The sequence below is a fragment of the Mobula birostris genome, chromosome 3, assembly GCF_030028105.1.
Source record: "Mobula birostris isolate sMobBir1 chromosome 3, sMobBir1.hap1, whole genome shotgun sequence".
In the NCBI taxonomy this organism is placed as follows: Eukaryota; Metazoa; Chordata; class Chondrichthyes; order Myliobatiformes; family Myliobatidae; genus Mobula; species Mobula birostris.
This window is the reverse complement of record NC_092372.1, coordinates 184,793,642-184,808,888: the sequence shown is the minus strand read 5'-3', so window position 1 is coordinate 184,808,888 and position 15,247 is coordinate 184,793,642. Positions and strand designations below refer to the sequence as shown.

The 15,247-nt window shown below is 41.0% G+C and overlaps 1 protein-coding gene across 7 annotated transcripts in view; it reads right to left on the bottom strand.

Annotated features, from left to right (window-relative positions):
- Nucleotides 1–15,247, bottom strand: part of mllt10 (MLLT10 histone lysine methyltransferase DOT1L cofactor) — a 288,280-nt gene that overhangs the window by 163,793 nt on the left and 109,240 nt on the right. For all 7 annotated transcript variants that reach the window (XM_072253815.1, XM_072253813.1, XM_072253811.1 and 4 more), the window contains one exon: nt 5,230–5,325. In XM_072253815.1, coding sequence (XP_072109916.1) covers nt 5,230–5,325 — 96 coding nt within the window. The remainder of the gene's footprint in view (nt 1–5,229; nt 5,326–15,247) is intronic.

The window sequence follows — 15,247 nt, the reverse complement described above, 5'->3', positions numbered from 1 at the left end:
TCTTTTCCAACAGCTTTCCCACCACAGGCGGAAGGCTCACTGGTCTATAATTACCTGGACTATCCCTACTATCTTTTTTTGAACAAGGGGACAATATTCGCCTCCCTCCAATCCTCCGGTACCATTCACATGGACAACGAGGACATAAAGATCCTAGCCAGAGGCTCAGCAATCTCTTCCCTCGCCTCCTGGAGAGACAAGAGTAGACATCGGATAGCAGGAAAATGACACTGGAGACGTATAGTAATGGGAACAAAGAAATGGCAGATGAACTGATTAAGTTTTTTGTGCATCAGTCTTCACTGTGGAAGACATCAACAGCATGCCAGAAATCTGAGAGTGTAGGGGGAAAGAAGTGAATTTAGATGCTGCTACCAAGGAGAAAGTGCTTGGGAGCTGAAAGGTAGATAAGTCACCTGAATCAGACGGACTTCAGTCCTTGGTTCTGAAAGAGGTAGCTGAAGAGATTGTGGAAACATTAGTAATGATCTTTCTAGAATCACTAGATTCTGAAATGGATCCAGAGTACTCGAAAAATCACAAATGCCATTCCACTCTAACAAGGGAAGGAAGCAAAAGGCAGGAAATTATAGGCCAGTTAGTTTGAACTCAGTGGTTGGCAAGATGCAAGAGTCCATTATTAAGGATGAGGCTTTGGAGTACTTGGAGGTACACGATAAAACAGGCTGAAGTCAGCATTGTTTCCTTAAGCGGAAGTCTTACCTGACAAATCTGTTGAAATTCTTTGCGGAAATAATATGCAGGATAGACAAAGGAGAGTCAGTGGATGTTGTTTACTTGGATTTTCAGAAGGCCTTTGACAAGGTGCCCCATGAGGCTGCTAATCAAGATAAGAGCCCATGGTATTACATGTGCAGTAAACTGACTGATAGCAGAAGGCAGAGAATAGGAACAAAGGGAGCCTTTACTGATTGGCTGCCAGTGACTAGTGGTGTTCTGCAAGGGTAACTGTTGGGTCTGCAAAGTTTCACATCATATATTAATAATTTGAATGACATAATTGATGGCTTTGTGGCCAGCTTTGTGGATGATACAAAAAATAGCTGGGGGGCAAACAGAGTGGAGGAAGCAGGAAATCTGTAGGACTTGTACAGATTATGAGAACGGTCAAAGAAGCGGCAGATGGAATACAATGTAGGTAAATGTATGGTCATGAACTTCGGTAAATGGAATAAAGGTGTAGATGAAGATGTGGAACAATTCAGGAATCAAATGTGCAAAGCGAGTTGGGAGACCCAGTGCAGGGTTCTCTAAAGATTAAGATGCAAATTCTGTCCATAGTAAGGAAGGCAAATCCAATGTTAGCATTCATTTCCAGAGGAGTAGATCATTAAAAAAAAGGATATAATGCTGAGACTTTATACAGCATGGGTCAGATCACATTTGAAGTATTAGCGTTTTATGCCCCATATCTAAGAAAAGATGTGCTGGCATAGGCCACAGTCCAGAAATGGTTCACGAGAATAATCTAGGGAATGAAGGGAGAACGATTTATGGCTCTGGGTCTGTATTCACTGGTATTTAGAAGAATGATGGGGGGGGGGGGGAGAGGAGGGGGGGGAATCTTATTAAAACATGCAGTACAGAACACTGAAAGGCCTAGGAGTGGACATGTTCCTAATAGTGGGAGGTCCAGGATCAGACGACACAGACTCCTAAGACCATAAGCCATAGGAGCAGGATCAGGCCAATCAGCCCATCGAGTCTGCTCCACCATTCCACCATGGCTAATCCCAGCACTCAACCCCATACACCTGTCTTCTCACCACATCCTTTGATGCCCTGACCAATCAGGAAATGATCAACTTCTGCCTTAAATATATCCACGGACTTGGCCTCCACTGCATTCTTTGGCAGAGCATTCCACAGATTCACCACTCTGGCTAAAAAAGTTCCTCCTTACTTCCATTCTAAAAGGTCCACCCTTAATTTTGAGGCTGTACCCTCTAGTTCTGCATACCCCCACCACAGCAAACATCCTTTCCACATCCACAAAATAATCTGCAGATGCTGTAACAGATCAAAGCAACACCTTCAGTACGCTGGATGAACTCAGCAGATCGGGCAGCATCAGTCAGAAACGATGTCAATGTTTTGGGCCGGAACCCTTCGTCAGGACTGAAGAATGAAAGATGGGGAAGGATTTGAAGAATGCTTGTAGCGTCAGTTGATAGACCAGTAATTTGAAAGACAAAGGGGTGGGGGAGGGGAAGCATTGACGTCATAGCCCTGAAAACAATGGGTGGTGGTAGGAGGAGGCGGAACCATGAGGGAGCTGTGGGAGGGGTAGAGTGAAATAGGGATAGAGGAAGGGAGGGGGAGGGAATTACCGGAAGGTGGAGAATTTTATGTTCATATCAAGGGGCTGGAGACCACCTAGACGGTATATGAGGTGCTGCTCCTCCAACCTGAGTTCTTCGTCGAGCACCTCCACTCTGTCCGCCACAAAAGACAGTATCTCCCGGTAGCCACCCACTTCAATTCTGCTTCCCATTCCCATTCAGATATGCCCATACATGGCCTCCTCTACTGCCATGATGAGGCTAAACTCCACCCACAAAGATTCAACATTCTCTGACCCCATGTCATCTCTTTCTAAAGATGTAATTCCATCTCTTACCAACAGAGCCACACCACCAACTATGCCATCCAGCCTGTCCTTTCGATATAAATAAGAGAAGGACATCTCTTTAGAACAGAGATGTGGAGGTGCTTCTTTAGCCAGTGGGCGATGAATCTGTAGAATTCGTTGTCACAGATGGCAGTGAAGACCAAGTCATAGGGCATATTTAAAGTGGAGGTTGATAGGTCCTTGATTAGTAGGAGTGTCAGGGAGAAAGGCAGGGGAATGGAGTTGAAATGGAAAATAAATCAGCCATGATCAAATGGCGGAGCAGGCTCAATGAGCTTAATGGCCTATTTCTGCTCCTATGCCTTCTGGAAACTGAGCTGGTCAGTCACCAGTGGATGTCAAAAGGTAGACCCCTGAAACAGAAGCTACAAACATGCACTGGTTAGTCACTAGAAATTGTGCCATGTTATCATCCTCTGGGATGATAATGAACACATGGAGCTCAGCTTATAGCACAAGATAGATAAAGAAAAAGGTATCACAGCATCAGCTGTCACATTAAGGTTATTATAAACACTCAGTATCATCACAGAATAATTAGTGTTTTGTAATTTTTTTGAAAATTTCTTTCTTAATATCCTTCCTACAAATTAGATGCCTAAAGAATGCAACCCATAGTATAATGGAACCCCCACTTGTAACTTAATTCTGCCCTCAATCTCTAGGATATTTTATTTAATCAATATCACTGCATACTGTTTTTTTTTGCATCGCTCTTTATCTTTCCTGGATAATTTTGTCTCCAGGAATATTTCATAGCTAATGCCTTCCTTTCATAAAATAGGTCTCCACTGACACTACAAAACCATAATCGCATGTGCCTAACAGATCTCACAGATCTCCAATTATTTTCACCACAGATCATGTTTATACTCAAGTATATTAGCCTTCCTTTCTGTTTATCAATAAATGTTGCTGAATTTGAGTGATGCTGGCAGTACCAGCATATACTGGCCATGTTTAGTTAGCCTTGTGATAATGGTAGTGACATGTCCTCTTCATATGATGCAATGAATATTGTTGTTGGGTAGGAAGTTACAGAATTTAGACTCAGCAAAGATGAAGAAACAGCAACATTTTTCTAAAGCAGGGTAGTGTAGAAATTCGAGAACATTCAAGTAGTGTCATTTTCTTAAGCCTGCTGCCTTTCACTTTATTTTTGGCGTTTAAGGGCATCAGCTTGAGAGTGCAGTTGGAAAGGACTGGACGAGTAACAACAATGCATTTTGTAGATAGCACACAGTGAACTCTTTGTAGAGGGAGGAAATGACTCAGGTATTCTATGCATGGTGATGTTCCCTTTCCTAATGTTTTATCTACCTTGCTTTTAGTTTACAACATTATATCCCGGTGTCATTTCTCTACCAAGATATCTTCAAACCGTCCTTGGTAAATCCAACTATACCAAGCTCCCACCTTCCCACCTTCCCACAATAAGAACATGGCCACAAACTCATTACATTATAACACACTTTGTACATATCAGAACCGGCACCAAATTCTGTCCTTTATGACAATGATTCCTGCATTCACGAGCATTTGGCAACAATAGTAATCAGGTGATAATTTTTGAGCCCTGCTTTTTAATCTCTTTCCATATACAAAAATTTGCTTGTAGGAACTCATTTCTTGTTCTACCCAGTAGCTGACATTGATATGCACTAAGGCCTCTGGCACTCACAATCCTTTTTCAGGTTGCCTCATGTATGTCCGGCAGCAAAGAGGTAACAATCATCAGGATATGACTGTGTTGCCCTCCATCCTTTCCTGAATAATTTCATCTCTTGTCTAATCTATAACTTTGGTAAAGCCATCGACAAGGTCTCTCTTAAGGCAAGATGACACAGAAAATTAAGTCACATGGGATCAATAAAGACTTGGTAGGTTGGAATCAAAATTGCCTTTGCCACAGTGCAGAGAGGGTGCTATTCTGACTAGAGGTACCCCATCAGAGATTTGATTCCTCTGTACTCCAGCTTTGCATTAGCAAATTTATATTGGGAGACAGTCATCAAAATAGTATGAAATAGTATAACCATCCCTATAGATCTTAAAACTGCTTCAACCTTTTACAGTCATTGCCTAGTTACTTATGGCATGTATTTGGAGCGAAAAAATATCTAGGAAATATCTCAAACAAAAGTGATGAAACTTAGTCCTCTTCTTTGATGCCTGAAATGAATTCTGCTCCTAGTTACATCCTAGAGGGGGAAAACAATCCAACATCGGGGCCAGACTCCTAATAATCAAAGCTTGACCAAAGATTGACTAAGGTCTTATGAACCAAAATGAGGTTCTGCCATTATATCAGTGCCTTGAAACTCCAAGAAAGGCAAACAAAACAAAGATAGATTACAAATTAGTTTTTATCTGTTGTTAATATAACCTCGTTAATTACTATTTCTACTACATTCAGAGGATTCAACCATTGACAAAGAGCTCAAGCCTCAGATTAGTTTCATGATTTACTGTAAGAACGAACCATAACAATGCCTGGATCTTCATTTGGGATTTGGAGTTTCTATCATATTCACAGTAGATAATCTACTTATGTTTTAAAACATTTTACCACTTACCTTTTCAGTTGTCACAGTGAGAGATGGAACAGTGGATGACAATTCCAAAGATTTTTTGATTTTTTGATGTCTATATTTATCTCTATCCTTCTGTTTCTGTAGGAAATTCATGAATAACCATGAATAAACAATAATGCAACATCTTTTTCAAGCAACAAGTAATTTAAACTGAACATCTAAATGTAATACATGAACAAATATGAATCATGTACTTAAAATTTTGCCTTCATGTATTCTGTTCCCATGGCAGGTTACAATTTGGCATCACAATTTTGCTGATCTATTTTAGCTCCTTATTATGACACTCCCCACTTCAAACTCAAAACCTTATCGTTTTATTTAAACTCTTCCAGGGTCTACTTGTCTTCCCCCAAGTTCACTGAACATTAATCCCCTCATTCCTTCTAATCACCAAACCTTAATACCAGATTTTCAGTTCCTTCAACTCCACCTTCCCAGGCAACATCCTTCTTGTCACCTTGTCATTAATAGCAATGTCATAATTCACCTACATGCACTCTTCAACATTTCTGTACAAAAGGCTGCAAATTTCTCCACAAGACTCTGCCTCCTTTCTCCTTACTTTTAAACACCCCTCAAAAGGCAATTCTTCGTAGTTAATCTTGAATTGTTCCTTTAATTTGGAACACTTTACTGCATTCAAGCCATGGCATCAATATTGCCTGCTGTTACGTCAAGACAAATAGACTACTTCAATCTATACTGACAGCAAAATAAATTGAACTATTTTGTGTAACCAAAACAAAAGAATATCAAAATATTGTTGTATTGAGCTACTGAAGGGGACAAAATAAACAATACTTTTAATGAAGATATAATTAGGTGTTTATACACAGAACTAAATCCAAAGCACAAGAAATAACAAATATTCTATTTTGTTTACAATTACTTTAAAATTTTAAATACAAATGATTAAAGTGAATTATTTTTGTTTTACATATGGAAGAAATATTGGAGAAAAGGGTGACTTTTCATGATTTTTCAGCATGTTCCAAAATGCCTACAACCATTGATGTGGAATTACTGAATTAAAAAGAAAAAACATCTACCAATTTAAATAGAACAAGGTCCAATAAAAGCAATAAAATATCAACTGGCTATTGTAGGTGGTGTTTATTGAGAGAGAAAGAAAGATCAAAACGAGAGCACCTTCAATCTTCAAAATTATAGAATCAAAGTTCAAACCTTGATCCCATCTGGGGTATGTATTATTGCTCAGGCACCACATAAGCTTCAGTTCTAACTGCCATCCTTTGCTCCATATCCCTAGACTGCCCAAGCAGACAACGGAGGAATGATACATCCATCATGAAGGAATACTTAACCAATCCCATTTGAAAGATGGCATATCTGATTATGCAGTTTTTCCCTAGCATAGAATTGATACATAGCTAAACTTTTGTGGCCACATTTCCAAAATAACCTACCACTTTCTCAGAAGTGAAAGTGCTATTAAATTGGACCATGGCACATGCCTCAAAGTGAAAACAGTTCCTCACTCTACATTTGGAAAGGCAATGACTAATTAGGAATAGTCAGCATGTCTTTTTATCAGTCAGTTCAATTGTCAACAACATCTCCTCCACAATATTCCTCAGCACAGATGCACCACAAGGCTGCATGATTAGTCTCCTGCTCTACTCACTTTATACTTAACACTATGAAGCTCACAGCTCCAATGCCATATACAAGTTTGCTGATGACACCACTGTGGCCGAATCAAGGGTGGTGACAAATCAGTACACAGGAGGGAGATTGAACATCTGGCAGGGTGATGCTACAACACCTCTTGTCAATGTCAGCAAGACCAAGGAGATGATTACTAGCCTCAAGACGAGGAAACCAGAGGTCCATGAGCCAGTCCTCATCAGGAGGGGAGTAGGGTGGTCAGAGGTGGGGAGGGTCAGCAACTTTAAACTCCTCAGTGTTCTTTTCAGAGGATCTGTCTTGGGTCTATCATGTAAGTGCCATTATAAAGAAAGCATAGCAGCACCTCTACTTTCTTAGAAGTTTGTGTAGATTTAGCATGTCATCTAAAACTCTGATAAACTTCTATATATGTGTAGTGGAGGGTATATTGACTAGTTGTATCACGGCCTGGTATGGAAACACCAATGCACTTGTACAGAAATGCCTACAAGAAGTAGCAGATATGCCAGTCCATCATTGGTAAAGCCCTCGTCAGTACTGAGCATATTTGCATGGAGCGCTGTCACAGGAAAGCAGCATCCATCAAGGACCCTCACTATCCAGACCATATTCTCTTCTCGCTGCTGCCACGCTCTCTTTTCATTGCTGCCTTCAAGAGCCTCAGGACCCGCACCACCGGGGATAACTTCAGCTGCCCCACCACTGAACTGCTTCCACTGAATTGGTCTCATTTTCAAGAACTCTTCAGCTTCATCATCTATTGTTAATTTCTTTATTATTAAATATTTTCTCTTTCTTTTGCATTTGCACTGTTTGTTGGGGTTTTTTTGTACATTGATTGTTGTTGGATGTGGTCGTTTTCATGATTCTCTTGGGTTTCTTTTATTTACTGTGATTGCCTACAAGAAAACAAATCTCAGGGTTGTATATGGTAACATACACGTACTTGATAATAAATTTACTTTGAAATTTGAAATTGTGTCTCACAAAATTGAGAGTTGACAAGGACCAGGCATTAGATATCATCTACATGGACTTTAGCAAAGCCTTTGACCATGTCCCACTCAGTAGGCTTGACTGAGAATGTGGAATATGTGGGATCCAGGATGAACAAGGCAACTGGATACAAAATTGGCTTGGTGGTAGGAGGCTTTCAGAGGTCTGTGACCAGCATGAATTGTCGCTGGGTCCACTGTTATTGGTCATCTATAATATCTATTTAGTTGGTATTATTATTAAGATTGCGGAGGATATCAAAACTGATGGCATACTGGGCAGTGAAGAAGGTTACCAAAGACTACAACAGGACAGTAGGTCAAGAAGTGGCAGATGGAATTAAGCTGGAAAGAGTGCAGAAAAGATTCACAAGGATGGGGGGTTTGAGTTTTAAGGAGGCTGGTCCAATGTTGAATCCGATTTGTTATTTCATCCTGAATGTCAAACGACTGAACCTTCTGCACCAGCCTTCATTATCAAAAGCCTTCCTAAAGTGCAAGTAGAAAATATCCAATGACTTTCCTTCATCAATTTTCCTGGCAACCTACTCAAATAAACTTATAGTTAAATAAAATTATGGTTAGGCACACCTTATCACACACGAAGTCACATTGACTACCCCTAATCAGGCCCTGTCTATCAAAATACTTACATACATCCTGTTCATTCAAATGCCTTCCAATAACTTACCTCACTACTAACATCAGGCTCACCGGCCTATAACTTTACAGGTTATTCTTAGAGCGTTTCTTGAACATGGAACAACGTTAGCTATCTTCCAGTCCTGCTTGTACCTTATTTATGGTTAAGGCTATTTTAAATACCTCTGCTAGGGCCCTTGGAATATCTGCACTAGCCTCCCACAAGGTCAGAAGGGACACCTTGTCAGACCCTAGGGAATTATCCACCCTACTTTGTCTCAGGACAGCAAACTTATGTATTCTGGATATGATGCATGACCTCACTGCTGTTTTGTCTCAGTTTTATAGACTTTGCATTCATCACTTAATTAAATAAAGATACAAAAGACCCATTTAAGATATCCCCTTCACAAATATCTGAATATGCGGGAAATGCTGGGGGACCTCAGCAGACCAGGCAGCATCTATAGAAAAGAGTACAGACGACATTTTGGGCCAAGGTCCTTCAGCAGATCTCTCTATGTTTCAGCTCCCCACACAGATAACCATGCTGATCTTCAAGTGGACCAATTTTGTCCCTATCTATCCTTAATGTTGAAATCAATTAAAAACACAAAATATGAGAAAAGTATACAGAGATCAATCCAGACCTCAAAAGTTGCAAACCAATGGAAGTACACATTCAAACAAAGGACATTGTGGACAGGGCTAATTTCTAAAAGCAACTGATCTATTATTGCAGACACTGTAGGTGTTCAAGCTTCATATAAGCCATCTTGAAGAGAAGTACAAATAAACTGTATGGAAAAGATGAACAGAAAACATAATTACAAAATGAAACAAGATCAGAACATATGTTCTGATGACAATTATTTCCACACTAGTACTTCTGAGATGTCTCCCTTTTTCCATTATCATGGCTTCCTTCCAATCTTAATCAATATAGTTTTCAATTATGTCCATTCTATTTCCTGCAATTCTAGCAACAAACACAAAATGCTGGAGGAACTCAGTAAGCTAGGCAGCATCTATGGAAAAAAGTACAGTTGACGTTTCGGGTTGAGACCCTTCCGCAGGACTGGAGAAAAAAAAGATGAGGAATAGATTTAAAAGGTGGAGGAAGAGAAAGAGAAACATGAGGTGATAGGTGAACCAGGGGGGAGAGGGATGAAGAAAAGAGCTGGGAATTTGATTGGTGAGAGATATAGGCCTGGAGAAGGGGGAATCTGATAGGAGAGGACAGAAGCCAATGGAAGAGGAAAAGGGGGTAAAGAGCACCAGAGAGAGGTGGGCAAGCAAGGAGATAAGGTGAGAGAGGGAAAAGGGGATGGGGACTGGTGAGGGAGAGGGTGGGGGCGGAGGGGGCCACTACCAGAAGTTTGAGAAATCAGTTTTCATGCCATCAGGTTGGAGGCTACCCAGACGGAATACAAGGTGTTGTTCCACCAACCTGAATGTGGCCTCAGCACGGTAGTTGAGGAAAGACATACCAGAATGGGAGTGGGAAGTGGAATTGGAATTAAGTGTTAATGCTCGGTGAAGCGATCTCCCAATCTACATCGGGTCTTTCCAATATATAGGAGGCCACACCGAGAGTACTAAACACAGTATATGACCCCAACAGACTCAAAGGTAAAGTGTTGCCTCTCATTGATGGACTGTTTGGGGCTCTGAATGGTAGTGAGGGAGGTGGTGTAGCGGTAGGTGTAGCACTTGCTCTGCTTGCAAGGGTAAGTGCCAGGAGGTATATCAGTGGGGAGGGATGAATGGGCAAGGGAGTCGCATAGGAGCAATCCCTGTGGAAAGCAGAAAGTGTGGGGGGAGGGGGAGGAATGTGCTTGGTGGTGGGATCCTGTTGGAGTTGATGGAAGTTCAGGAGAATTATGTGCTGGATGCAGAGGCCTGGTAATTCTACCCTTGTCTCTATTCCTCTACAGTCAACAGGTTACCCTCTTTCATTTCCACCAGCTTGAAATGATGCCACCACCATACACATTTTCTCCTTGCCTCCCAGCACTCTTCAAGTTAAGTGCTGTCCATGATTCCTTCATGCACTTTTCCATCTTCAGCAAAGCCATCTCCCCTGCAACTGCTGAAAGGCAGATTTATGAGAAGAGTAAGAGCTTTCAAGTGTTCTACATTTTAAGTTCAAGTTTATTGTCATTCTCCCGTACACTTGCATAGAACCAAATGAAATACTGTTCTTTCGGACCAAGGTACACAACATAGTACATATAACTCACAACATGTAAAGTGATATTACCCCATAATTCACCATTGATCTCTAAGGCTTCTTGCAATGCTGCAGTGTCCAGTGCAAGTACAAAGAAAACATCTCCCCTTCTGACTAGGCATGTTACATACATCAAGATGCAGTAAATTCAATTTCAAAGGATGAGGTTTCCTAGTATTTGCCAGAACTAACGACAAGTTATCAATCTGCTGTGTTAACTTAACTTTACTCTCTCCACAAATGTGGTCTTTCCACATTTTTCCCTTTTTTTTCTAAGAGTGCAGTATTTTGTATTTGACAGTTACAGTCTGCATCCCCACCCTATCCCTTGTTGTACACACACAATAATTCTCCAATTGCCAGCAGCACCACCACCTTTTGCAACATTCAACTCTCTTTATCTCCACCTGATCAGAGGCATTCTGTGATCTGTCTACCCACATCGAATCAATGACCTGAAAAATTAATTATGTTTATATCTCCACAGAAGCTGCCTAACCTGCTTAGTTTATCCATTTTCATTATTCACTTCTGTTTAAAGAACCTATTTCTCTGCCAGAATTACATACCTATCAGATGATCACATTTGCTTTCAGTAATATTATGAAAACAGTCAAGTCTACATCCTCAATAGATCACTGTATTGACATCAAAATATACTGAACCATTTGATATGACAGAAAATTTACATTCTCTCTTGATCAATAGCAATGGAATCATTGCATAACTGGAGTCAATATTGCTTCAATGTACCTTGGTTGATAATAAAGTTTGTATAAAACAAAATGCTAAAATCTGTAGCAATAGAATTTTGTCAAAGTGGGAAGCATTAGTTTGAAGAGTTAAATCCTCAAAAGCAAAAGCTTTGTTGTAGGAAACCCTGCAAAAAGTTAAAAAAAAATTAACACTCAATGCTCACAGTAAATTTTCGCTCTCTCCTACTTAAAAGAAATATTTATTACCCTTCTTTTTGAATTAAGGGTCTCACCCTTATAATTCAGTCACTTCATGTACAAGTATTTTTAAATTCGATAAATAATTACAGACTTGGCTGATTACTGCTGATTAAACAATAAGGTCTATAAATTTCAGTACCACATGACTTGAGGATGCAGCAAAATAAAACGATGACCATTTCTGTGTGGTTCGGAAATTTCACTGTGCACCCCCTCAAATGATTGCTATGTGCACTTTATTAAATTCCAGATCAAGTGTTGATCCAACAACATTCCCTTTATCATGTTCCTTTTTGATTAATGGGAAATTAGACTAAACTACCCTAGGAGGAGCAACTATTGTTGTCATTCCACTGAGCAGTGCCAGTTTTCAATTTCGCTAAGGTAGTCTTTGTTCCTCCCTATCACAAAGCTACTCAGCCCATTGACTAAACATCATCAACTGGCCAAATGGAGAAATTCCAATTAACCCAAGTCTATTCCAATCCAACCCTGAAAGAGCTCCTAATTTCAGAATTTCTAAAATAGAAGGGGCTGCACAGTATTGCTTCCGGAAGTGAAGATGTCTCATGACTAACATAGCTCATATTCCACAGGACAGGAATAGGCCCTCTAACTTACAATGTTGTGCTGAACTAATTAAATCAGTAATCGAATGCTCAACGAAACTAATGCCTTCTGCCTACACAATGTCTATATCCTTCCATTTCCTGCACATTCATGTGCCTGTCTAAAAGTCTCCTCAACATCTCAATCGTATCTGTCTCCACCAAAGTTCAAAGTAAAGTTTATTATAAAAGTACATGATACTAAAGTTCTGGCGGCCTAGTCAGCGCAGGAGGAGTAGTCCACAGTGAAAAGGTTACTCGCAGGTCAGCAACACTTCTTTAAAAGGAGACCTTCGCAGGCATCTGGGCTCATTCCGAATGCTCAATCAGCAGCAGGAGCAGGTCACAGCAATGAGGTTTCTTACAGGTTGGTGACACTTGTTTAAAAGTACAGAAGGAACAAGCGGGGCAGCCATTATTGGGAATAGGCCAGTGGTGAGAGGAATGTCACATTTTGTCTCAAAGGAGGCATTGACTCTAGGTAAGCTTTTGTTAAGGTTCCCTTTTTTCCCTCCTAGTGTAGTAAATGGCTGTTGTGAGTTCTTCATGTTCAATGTTGGAGTCCTGGGAGACCTAGTCTCCCAGGGAACGACATCTGCAGGAGGTGTATCCAGCTGCAGCTCCTCCAAGACCGTATTAGGGATCTGGAGCAGCAGTTAGATGACCGCCGGAGTGGGGAGATAATCGAACAGAGTTACAGGGAAGTAGTCACCCCTAAGTTGCAGAGGCCAGTAGCTGGATGACTGTCAGGAGAAATGGAAATGTGAATAGGCAGTTAGCGCAGAGCACCTGTGACCATTCCCCTCAATAATAAATATACTACTTTGGATACCGTTGTGGGGGATGACCTCACAGGGGAATGCCATGGAGACCAGGTTGCTGGCACTAAGCATAGGTCTATGGTGCAGAAGGGAAAGAGTGAGAAGAGGGGAGCGGTAGTGATAAAAGACTCAATAGTCAGGGGAACAGACAGGAGATTCTGTGGACATGAACAGGACACCCAAATGGTATGTTGTCTCCTTGCTGCCAGGGTCAGGGACGTCTTGGATCGTGTCCACAGCATTTTGGAGAGGGAGGGAGAGCAGCCAGATGTCTTTGTACATATTGGTACCAATGATATACAAAGGAAAGGCAAAAAAGTCCCAAAAATAGAATTTAGAGAGCTAGATAGAAAGCTGAGAAGCAGGACCTCCAGGGTAGTAATTTCTGGATTGCTGCCCGTGCCACGTGCCAGTGAGGGCAGAAACAAATCAATGCACGGCTGAGAAGCTGGTGCAGGGGGGAGGCTTTCAGGTTCTTGGATCATTGGGATCTTTTCTGGGGGAGGTTGCATCTGAACCCAAGGGGAACCAATCAGAGGCAGTGACCACAATATGACTGAGTTCGATTTAAAATTCGATACGGAGAAAGTAAAGTCTGTTGTAGAAGTATTTCAGTGGCGCAAAGGAAATTACAGTAGTATGAGAAAGGAGCCGGCCAAAATAAATTGGAAGGAGATGCTGGCAGGGATGACAGCAAAGCAGCAATGGATTGAGTTTCTGGGAAAAATGAGGAAGGTACAGGATAGATGTACTTCAAAAACAAAGAAATACTCAAATGACAAAATATTACAATCAATGCTGACAAGGGAAATCAAAGGTAATGTTAAAGCAAAAGAGAGGGCATGCAACAAAGCAAAAATTAGCAGGAAGATAGAGGATTGGGAAGCTTTTAAAAACCTACAGAGAGCAACTAAAGGAATCATTAGGAGGAAAAAGAACTAAAATATGAAAGCAAGCTAGCAAACAATATCAAGGTGGATAGTAAAAGCTTTTTCAAGTATGTAAAAAAAAAAATGAGAGATGAGAGTGGATATAGAACCACTAGAAAATGAGGCTGGAAAAATAATAATGGGGGACAAGGAGATGGCAGATGAACTAAATGAGTATTTTGTATCAGACTTTACTGTGGAAGACACGAGCAGTGTACCAGATGTTGAATAGTGTGAGGGAAGAGAAGTGAGTGCAGTTACTATTACAAGGGAGAAGGTGATCAAAAGGCTGAAAGACCTAAGGGTACATAAGTCATGCAGACCAGATGAAATGCACCCTATGGTTCTGAAAGAGGTAACGTTAGAGATAATGGAGGTTTTAGTAATGACCTTTCCAAAATCATTGGACTCCGGTATGCTGCAAGAAGATTGGAAAATTGCAAATGTTCCAAAAATCCAAACATCTGAGATGCAAAGGAACTTGGGAGTCTTTGTGCAGAACACCCTAAAGGCTAACTTGCAGGTTGAGACAGTGGTGAGGAAGGCAAATGCAATGTTAGCATTCATTTCAAGAGGTCCAGCATATAAGGGCAGAGATGTTATGCTAAGGCTTTAAAGGGAACTGGTGAGGCCTCACATTGAGTATTCTGAACAGTTTTGGGCTCCTCATCTAAGAAAAGATGTGCCGGCATTGGAGAAGGTTTAGAGAATGTTCACAAGGATGATTCCAGGAATGAAAGGATTATCATACGAGGAACGTTTGATAGCTCTGAGACTGTACTTGCTGAAATCTAGAAGGATGAGCAGGGTATCTCATTGAAACCTTTAGAATGTTGAAAGGCCTGGACAGAGTAGGTGTGGAAACAATGTTTCTCATGATGAGGGAGTCTAGGACAAGCGGGCACAGCCTCAGAATAGAGGAGTGTTCATTTAAAACAGAGATACGGAGAAATTTCTTTAGCCAGAGGGTGGTGAATTTGTGGAATTTATTACCACGGGCGTCTGGGGTGGCTAGGTCGCTGCATGTTTTTAAGGCAGAGCTTGATAGATTATTGATTGGAGATGGCATCAAATTTTATTGTGAAAAGGCTGGGGAGTGGGGCTAAGGAGGGGGATAAAGGATCAGCCATGATAGAATGGGCCAAATGGCCTAATACTGCTCC